We start from the raw sequence: 9,880 nt of genomic DNA, 5'->3' as shown, positions 1-9,880 counted from the left end.
GATACATCACAAATACCTTTTGTAACTTCAATAAAGAAAAGTTCAACAGGAAACGAAAGTTTATTTAAATCAATTTTATTCTGAAAAAAAAATGAATTAACCGTTCTAATAGTATGTAGAAACCTAAGTAGATCCATACAGAATTATTCAGATAATTATGGGTAAAATTGAGTGGGCCATGTGGGCAAATGAACAGGCCCTAGCCACCTCAGCAGGTATAAACGTTGTTTTAATGTTTTAGTCTTAGAAACTTTGAACAATTTAATGGTTAGAAATAATTGGTTGACAGATTCAGAAATCTCGCCCACATATATTTTCTTTGTGAAAGTTTTAGTACAGTTTTTAATTAATAATATGGTTGTTTTTCAGTTGTAATTCTTGGTGGTGTCATAGCTGTAGCTGGACAGTTTAAAAATTGGCAGTTTGGTGTATATGGAATGTATCCTTGAATAATACAAATAATATTAATAATTCAATTTTAGAATAATAATGTTGACTGAATTATAAAATTCTGTTTAATAATAAGTTTGACGTCTCAAAACTATAATATAATAATTTTGTTAGGCCTACGTCTATAGCTCAGTGAGTAAAACAATGGCTTGCTAACCTGGAGGCCCGGGCCCGTGTTGTCAGAGAAAGTTCATCAGGACTTTCCAGTGTGAATCCCCTTTATCAGTGGTGCAGGTTGGAGCATGGGCCTTGTTAGAAATGGTTCCACTACTGATGTCTTCCGCCTTACTCCAGCCACAGTAGTGGCTCATCCTACGGAGTTCCTTTGCGCAAGTTTTTTAGTCAAATGACTACAAAAAGGTTACTGGCCTATAGCTCCCTTAATTTACACATAAACTGACCCAAAACTGTACTGCACATAGCTTAACATATAATAAACCAATTCCTATTGAAATAAAGGTGAAGCCTTACCGCATAATTATATGATATGAAACCCAACTACTACGCGAAATTTCTCGACTACAGAACTTATTTCAACTGGCCAGTGGCATGACGGCTTTCACATTATAAGAAACATCGCTTTGAAAATGTAGAACGCATTACCACAAAGAAAAACTATTCAGTAACTATTTTAGTGGTCCAGTCTTCACTATTTGTGATAGAATTACTTATTTCAATACAATTGTGCATTTGAACCTATTTAAACTTGCGTAAGGAGTCTTAGACTGTATCAATTGTAGCGTTAAACACAGTTCAACGATACATAATTTTAGCTAGGGCCTTGTATTATATGGTCCATGGTTGGAGAGCCTGGCAAGGGACAACATATTGTCATGTGCATAGGACAAAAAAACCAAGGTCCTGTACGTGTGTACACATAGGCATGCATGTAATAGAACCCTTGACAGTTGGAATTTGATGTAGAGTAGTGCCGCTGTCGGAGCAAAAGTAGGACATTAAACTTCATTTTATTTCCAGTTTACCTTTTGACCATTGTATGTGAGCATTTGCATCCTTGAGGTTATATGCTTAATGATTTCCCCTTGTTCACGTAGTCAACATTTTTGTTACACTTTTTACAAGTTCTACTGTAAATATTTTTCCCTTCATAAAAGAAAAGAGTTGTTGGTGTATTAGTATTAATATTAGAGTATCCTAGAGGAGCACGGAAGAATGGTAAATGTTTAGAAAGAAAGTAAGTATTTGTTTTTAATTGATTTTCAAAAATAATAGAAAATTACTTAAAATTTGCATTTACGCTAACATATCAAACTTCTCACAGCTTACATGCTTAATGTGTGATTATTTAACATTGGATTAAGCAAACAGAATCAAAATACCAACGCTAGTAGATAACCTTCCAGCTTGAATTCAGTAGGATTTAAACTAGGCCCATCAGGCTTTTCTGCTACCAATAAAATATGGTGGTGTCTGTTACGCTCAAGCAGCATAGTACAATGAAAATACAACTGATCATAACTCTGTAAATACTGAATAGAATTGAGCCATTTTTGGACTGATATTCCTATTCGAGATTAAACGTTCACAGTTGTAGTTTGCTCAGGATTCATTTAGCGCTAAATGGGGCATCAAGTCCTTAAAGATGCATTATGTAAGAATTAGATTAAGAGCTTTATCCTATAACTACATGCAAATACAAGCAAATATCATTGAATACAGCCATTGAATAACCTATGATTTTCTAATTAATAGGCAGATTTAGATTTTGCATAATGCATCTTTAACCAGGTTTTAAGCAAATTTTTTAGAGAGATAAAAAATTTGTATCTCTATTTTAGCGGTTGGAACCTGTAATTGATCTATATTTTAATTTTGTTCAACATATTGAATTTCCAATCTTTATATTGAATAAATGATAAAGATAGCCCATGTACTTTTTCATTTTAGATTTCAAAGACCATTAACAAAATTTGTTCAATGTGGGGGATTACTGACAAGAAATTATTTTGTTCGTTTTGTTCTTTATCTAATGTAGGTTCAGTACTTATTCTTCTATGTCTAATGATCATAAGATCTGTTTGCACGATTGGTAGGGTGATCCGTGCAGTGAAAATTTTCCTACAGTAAGTTGGACTCGACACGGCGAATGTGCACGCTTCAGTGGCTTGTCTCGAAGTGATTTCTGGCTCAACACGCAGTATGATAATACACAGCGCTAGAGTCTATGAGACTATAAATAGCCATCGCACGTGCAATTCTCTACACATCTATCAACTATTACAGCCGTAAAAAATCTATTGTTGAGGATTCTAAATAGCAGTAATATTTAGATTTTTGGTTATTACAGCAGCTTTAGAAATTACTTTCGTTTTATTTTTTAAATTGCTTTATCATTAACTGTACGGTTAGGAGTGGCATCTTTTGGTTTAGTACAAATAATATCTCTGAAACAGCAGTAGTTTCATTTTACTTTTACAAGGTTCTTAAAACAATTGTTGAGTTGCCGAACGTGCGTGTTTCTAAATTCAATTTCTTGTTCCAGCCTTCTGTTATGTTTCGTTAAAAAGTAGACTTGATTATCCCGGCCTGTCAAACGGACGTAGAATGGTCGGTACACTGGTTAAGTGAGATTAATTTCAAAACAAGGGCACGTAACCTACTTTTTACTCACAAGTGCTGGATGTTATGGCCGACACTCATAAGTCATAATCCTCTTTTAGTGTATTATTTATGGATGGGTAAATGGTCATAGCTTATTAAATAAAACCTGACCGTTTATTTAGTGACTCTAAATGTGCGAAACTGAGTTAAGCCTTGATATATAAATAAATATTGTGGTGTAATTGTCGGGATATTTGGAGATATTTATTTATGGCGGGTCACCCTACCATTAGTGAACACACTTTCATTTTTATGCAGTATTTTAAAGCATCAAAATTTTTAAAGCATCAAAATCAAGGAAAGGCTGAAATATAATGTTTTAGCAACTGCCTGGCAGAAATTACATGTAAGACAGTTTTACATTTCCAATGGACACATACAGAGCAACAAATAATAATAAATTATTGACAGAAAATATGTTATTATTATTTATTAATATTTTCAGATTTACTGTACCATGTTGTTTTATTCTACCTACTTTATTAGGGGGAATGTGTTTCTTTATTACAAGTGCAATCTATTTTACAGTAAGTTTGGTTTTTCATTAGATTTATTAGAAATAGGAATTTTATTAGTTTTAAACACATGAAGTATCCAACATTCGATGACTGAAAGTGATATATTGTGTTGACATGAACATGGTTTTCAAATGGAAGAATGATTTTAATATAGAGAAATTTGAAGCCCCTCTAAAAGCAATCTGATTAAAATACAGATCTATATTTCGTTTCTTTTTTTTTTTAATATTTTCGATTGTCTACACTACATAAAGATCTGACCAGTTGTAGTGGAAGGTTTCGTCAGAGTTCATATGAGCGGCTTTTAACCCTATGACGTCAGACATTTGATTAACCAATCAGCATTGATGTTTCTAGTGGGTTACCCACAGTTCCGTGCACCTCACGCCAAAAACTCGCCCTAACAGACCATTTCATTAACTAATCCCTCACATCATCCAGAACACCAGTTATATAACAACTTTTCCAGATCCTAGTGTAGTAAGGACAAGTAAAACGAAATTTTGAACTATAAAAAACGAAACAAAATATGGGATCTGTGTTTTAATCTGATTGCTCTAAGAGTGTCTTACTGTTGAAAGCACTTTGGTTTCTGAATAAAAATCTGGTAAAAATAATCTTTGTATTTTTGTTATTTAATTATTCATATTTTAATATATCTTTACAGGCTGCAATAAAAGGTGAAGAATGGAAGCCTGTATTAGAAGATATCACAAAAAGAAAACAAGGACCAACAGTAATAGAACCACCCAGACATCCCCCACCTAGACACCCTCCACAGCAACAACCAAATGATAGTAGAGTCTAAATCTGTTACCTTAAAGATTGTTTATCATACAAAAATAGAGTCTAAATTTATTTATATTTTATAGAGACAGTTCTTTAAATGCAGATTTGGGTACATTACTCAACAGTTTGTCTTACAAGTCTAAAACATAACAAACTTCAAGATTTGATATTTGGTAACTCTATCTGTTGGCACATGGGTAGTTTTGTAAATCAATATGTTTGGACATTTATCTACTCAATAATTAGTGAGATTATTCCATTGGATGTTATAGAAGAGCATATCATATTTATATTGTGACATTCTTAAAATTTAGAAAAGGAAATATTGTGGAATAAATCATTTATTTTGGATAGTTAAATCATTGCATATAGGGAAGTCAGATTTCCATTTGGTAACATGCTTATGATTTTTAGCGATTTTACATTTATTGTTATTTTGGTGTGGCAAACAATAAATATAGATGTTGTATTTCTCAGGTTCAACATTTTGCCAAAATATATATATGTTCCATTGTAGCATATCCTTTTATTTTATGCCTTGTTTATAGTTTGTTCATTTAGTATTGTATATATTTAGTTAAAAAGTAGTTGCCCCAACCTTTCATTTTATTACATAGAAAATATTTTACTTTTTATAAATATGTATTACTTCACATTTATTATTTACCACAAAATATTGTGTAATTTAATTTTTTGAGATCATAAGATTTTTTTGGATTGGTGATATATAATTTATTTACACATTATTGGATTTATTAGAACTCATATTATTTTAAATCATATATTTTATATTGCATGGATTTATTTATACATTTTACTTCTAATTTTTCAGCTGGTCCTGAAATAATTGATAATTTATAACTATCTGATCATCATGAACAAATTTGCTGTCAGCCTCATTGTGTTCACATGGATATATATTTATTAATCTATGTTTATATGTAATTTCTCTGTAGAACAAATTTTTCAGTTAAAAAAATATACAGCATCAATTTCATTCTATTATGTAAATATATCCTCGCCTTTGAAACTGAATATAATTACAAAGTTTTTTCAGTAAAAATATAATATATTTGATTTAATGTCAAGTAATTTATTTGTTTATTAAGAAATTTTCAAAACTATTTGACTAATTTATATGACATCCCTGCTATGATAATGGGTCTGTCTGTCCATCTGTCAGACTTTTTGGGACACAATTACTCTCCCAATTGAGCTAGAATGTTCAACCTTGGTGTAGGGGTTTATTAGGTGAATGCCTTGATGCCATCAAAAGTATAAAAAAACGAAACGAAATATAGATCTGTATTTTAATAACTTGACTAAGTTGGATGATGCGAATTTTCTACTTAGACTAAGTAGCCATAAGCAATTTGATTGATAAAAAGATAAATGTGCAATTAATCAATATGTATCATCTATTTATTTTGGGATTTCAGTGGGGGACATCATCCTCACTGTTGGCTTGTTTAGTTCAATAGACACCTTCACAAAAGATAGAATTAAAACATAAAAAATAATGACAGGAATCACAAAAGCTGGACACACGTGAAACATATAATTTTCAAAATAGTAGCAGTTGGACCACTGTCGTATTAATAGGTCGCTTGTTATTCCGTTGGTCCCACCCATCCGCGACCCTTGTAGTGACGATATGCAAATGAAATGATGGCTCTTGTCAAAAAGTTTATGAACCTGGCTCAAAATATGAGATGCAAAACAATGCAAGCAAAACTAGAAGACTACCTTTAAGTTTTATAAATAGGCGGTCGCACAGAGCTGCATGCGGACGGACCCATACACGACTGAATTTTAGAACATGTATTATATAATGAACACAAGAATCATTAATACATGTATATTTATTTATGGGTTATTTTGTACAAATTGTGTTAAAGTTAACAGTCCTTGTAAAGTTTCTTCACCACTAGGAATAATTTGATCAGCAGGTAACAAGAAACCATACTGTCCTTGATCTCTTAATTCTACGCCATAAGAGTATTTTATACTGGCATTAGCATAGGTCCAATCAGCACTACTTCCACTAGCTACATCTACAAATAGTTAACGTCAAACAATAGATTAAAGATACATTATGGGAGATTTTTTATAGAGAGTTGGCCATTCTTGCTATAACAGTTCAAAAGTAGATGATGAAAGAAGAATATATTGATAAATTCAGTCAAATTACTTTATTCTGAACATAGTTATCATCGTTGTAATATTTGCCTAGAAATGGTAGCGAATTGTGTCTTCACCTTCGCTGATCGTTTGATTGACAGGCGTTAACTCCACCTACATATCTCGATTATCAAGTAAAGTTTTCAATGGCATACCGAAACGCTTTACAGCGGCCTCGCTAAGTACACTCTATCATTTAGCCTCGATCTAACTGACGTATTTTCATCAGGTTACCCCTTATTTGATTTAATCAATTAGTGAAATCCTATTTAAATCCGAGCTGTAGCCGAGCCATCCGTGGGTCTGCAGAGTTGATTTTGGTCTTGTTGTTTAAATAAAGATCTAATTTATAATTTCTATAACATCTGAAGCCTAAATTAAGACTTGCAATAATCAGATTTAGCTCTTGCATAATGCATGTTTAATTTCCTTATAATATAGCACAAAAACATGGAGGACCGATTAAGTGTTGCGGTTGGGTTAATAACCAAGTTGCGTATACAGATCAACGGTAAAATGAATCAAGTACTAAACTTTGCTATGACAGGGTTAAAATACCTCTAAAGACAATAGAGCGGGTGTTATTTGTTTGATGTCAAAAGATTTATGTGAACTCCTCAAATGAAAAGTGGTATCGGAGATTATAACCATTCCCGTGAACGTCGACGACGTCACTAAACGGGACGATGGTTTGGACCTAGATTTCTGAAAATGAAGCTGCTTCGATGAAGGTAATACTGGGACAAATGCCACCAGCTAAATGGTTTGAAGATGGAAGTTCAACCAAATTTATTTTTTCTGAATAACATCTTTCACAAAGCAATAACTTTACATGCATGCAAATCACGACTTGACTGGGATATTTGGTTATTATTGAAAATGTCATCGGGACAAATGAGTTTTTCGTTTTACTTTTAGCGTATCATTTCATTCTGGAAATCGTCATTTCCGAAAGGATCCGCGGGTAACCGAGCCAAACCATTTTAATTCTTGGAATAGCCACACAAAAAAGAAAGTCACCATCTCCATCCCCTTGGCAATATTTTATGTATAAAACGAGAAAGTAACTACATATTATATGTTTCAACAAATATCTGTTGTCCACCAGCAATTTTAAGAATATCATTTCAACAAATACCATATCCATGTACTTACATATAGTTGATGCAATTGGTCCGTATATATATTTAGTTCCGTGAACAGCTGTTAAAGCCTTTACTGTTGCTGCTGATGACGCTTCCTGAAAATAATGACACTGGTTATCAAGGTTTATATTCGGTGGATCGTCTTCATTAAAGTTGGCATAGAAAAGTAGGACATTACACTCCATTGTATTCATTAATTCACGCTCCGTGGGTCCATGTTGGGTTTTCAGGCTTGTGGGAAATCATTAGTTCTGTAATGTCTCAGTTTATTATAAGTTTTCATATTGGATCCAATCGTTTCTTAATACCCTCTCCTGTTTTAAAATTGCCGGATTATTTAACCTCCAAATAATATAATCATATATTAAACACCATTTCTTAAAATTATTATCAAAGGAAATTTGAAAACGGAAAAGAAAATTTGAAAAAGTTTGCATAAAATTATTCTGGTAAAATTTAGGAAATGAAATGGTTTTACCTGTTGCTCATAATCCTTGGGTTTTGCTTTTGTATATCCCCAGGGTGTCATCCACAATTGTGAGTAACTATGAAAATCAATGAATATTTTAAAGTAACCGCTCGGTTTTGATAAAATAAAATCAGCAACACCTTTAACTACTGGTTCGGAAAATGGTTTAGGTCCACAATAAACATCTGAACAAGGATTATGGCCACCGGAAGCTTCTGAAAAATTCAATAATACAATAGTGTAAACCAGGCTGTCCAATAAGTTTTATGAGAGAAGGAGATCGAGAGATATCTGACATTATAAACGAATATTTTTTTTCTAAATAATTATAGTTATAGTTACACCTAACTTACCTCCATTACACCAATGATTATCCCAGTTTCTGTTAGGATCTGATCCGTAGCATAATAAATGTTTTGTTCTTGTCTTTCTCCAATTACGATCCTTGAATAATTATAAAAAAAATATTTATTGTATGTACAGTAAGTATAAACAAAAGTAGAGTTTAAAATAAATTTGCCAGGGCGGTCTCCAATAGTCTGGAAGTAAAAAATACTGCAGAGGAGTACATTAAGTTTGATAACTTACCCCTGTCCACGTATATTTGTAACCATCCACATTAACAACAGGTACTATGTACCAATCAAATGCGTCTATAGCTTTTGTTATGTTCTCTACTTCACCATAACCTTCCAGTAACTGTAATATAACGGTATGGTAATTGTCCATTTACTGTCTGATTCATCGTAAATTTTAAACGGATTTCTTCGATTATGAACAAACTACTTAACGTTGGTTATTATAAACTTACCTGTGTGTTTGTAATCAACTCCCGTTCGATAAAATCCATTGCACAACTAATTATCACAACGATGAAAACAAGTTCTCTCTTGAAAAATTGAAATATCACAAACTTTTCCCAGAGAAAAATACCAATATGGAAGATGGTTACGTCACTCTGCGGAAGATATCATTTCGTATTAGGGGTGACAGCATAGGAAATTCAAGTACAATTACGACAAGAATCCATGACCACTCGGACCAAAGATCACTCGGTTCAAGACCAGTCGGACCAAGTGATAGACCACTCAGCCCAAACAAATAGACTACTCGGACCATACAAAAAGACTATTCGGACCCAACAGAAAGACGACTCGGACCAATAATAAAATGTTGTTTTAATAAATTGATAATTGCGTTTGTTTTAATATAATTACTCGAACCAATAATAAAGTGTTATTTTAATAAATTGATAATTGTGTTTATTTTAATATGACTACTCGAACCAATAATAAAGTGTTATTTGAATAAATTGCTAATTGTGTGTGTTTTAATATGACTACTCGAACTAATAATAACGTGTTGTTTGAATAAATTGATAATTGTATTCCAAATCGCAAAATATCGAGAACCACACTTGTAGTCACGTTTAAAAAGGGGCATATAAACGTCCGGTCTTCGTATTATTATGTGCTGTTTATATTGACGCATCAAGGGCGGATAACTTGAAAACGTGTCTCCCCCCCCCCCCATATATAGTAACCCAGGGGTTAGTGGGGTAGAACGGAATGAAACCACTGGGGATACCGCGAATGTGGAAAAAGTAAAATTAGGCTATCAGACAAGAACAGTATACCCGTATATGTAGAAACTGTCAAAAGTCTGGACATACCGAGTCTCATTGCAAGAGTAAAGAAAAATTAGAT

At 32.9% G+C, this 9,880-nt stretch overlaps 2 protein-coding genes across 3 annotated transcripts in view; one reads left to right on the top strand and one right to left on the bottom strand.

The window, feature by feature from the left end:
• Positions 1-31: 31 nt before the first annotated feature.
• LOC126815709 (cytochrome b-245 light chain) lies at positions 32-6,208 on the top strand. 2 transcript variants are annotated; one of them, XM_050541591.2, is made up of 6 exons: positions 32-215; positions 370-439; positions 1,571-1,645; positions 2,359-2,442; positions 3,518-3,599; positions 4,258-6,208. In XM_050541591.2, exons 1-6 carry the CDS (start codon positions 158-160, stop codon positions 4,396-4,398), a joined length of 510 nt encoding a protein of 169 aa, XP_050397548.1. In that variant the 5' UTR covers positions 32-157; the 3' UTR covers positions 4,399-6,208. The 2 variants fall into 2 exon arrangements, with proteins under 2 accessions (XP_050397548.1, XP_050397549.1); XM_050541592.2 differs by lacking the exon at positions 2,359-2,442.
• A 16-nt stretch (positions 6,209-6,224) lies between these two features.
• LOC126815701 (carboxypeptidase B) overlaps positions 6,225-9,880 on the bottom strand; it is a 23,139-nt gene continuing 19,483 nt past the window's right edge. The window contains exons 6-10 of the mRNA XM_050541583.2: positions 8,763-8,873; positions 8,528-8,618; positions 8,184-8,389; positions 7,716-7,800; positions 6,225-6,433 (exon numbers count right to left, since the gene is read on the bottom strand). Coding sequence (XP_050397540.1) covers positions 6,246-6,433; positions 7,716-7,800; positions 8,184-8,389; positions 8,528-8,618; positions 8,763-8,873 — 681 coding nt within the window. The 3' untranslated portion in view covers positions 6,225-6,245. The remainder of the gene's footprint in view (positions 6,434-7,715; positions 7,801-8,183; positions 8,390-8,527; positions 8,619-8,762; positions 8,874-9,880) is intronic.

Source organism: Patella vulgata, chromosome 3 (genome assembly GCF_932274485.2).
Source record: "Patella vulgata chromosome 3, xgPatVulg1.2, whole genome shotgun sequence".
In the NCBI taxonomy this organism is placed as follows: Eukaryota; Metazoa; Mollusca; class Gastropoda; family Patellidae; genus Patella; species Patella vulgata.
The sequence above is the reverse complement of the archived record's forward strand: the minus strand, read 5'-3'. Positions and strand labels throughout refer to the sequence as shown.

Coding starts and splice junctions, on each gene's coding strand:
- LOC126815709 (XM_050541591.2), top strand. CDS start 158: ATGGGTAAAATTGAGTGGGCCATGTGGGCAAATGAACAGGCCCTAGCC. Junction 440..1,570: donor CAGTTTGGTGTATATGGAAT/GTATCCTTGAAT, acceptor ATAAAAGAAAAG/AGTTGTTGGTGTATTAGTAT. Junction 3,600..4,257: donor CAAGTGCAATCTATTTTACA/GTAAGTTTGGTT, acceptor ATATCTTTACAG/GCTGCAATAAAAGGTGAAGA.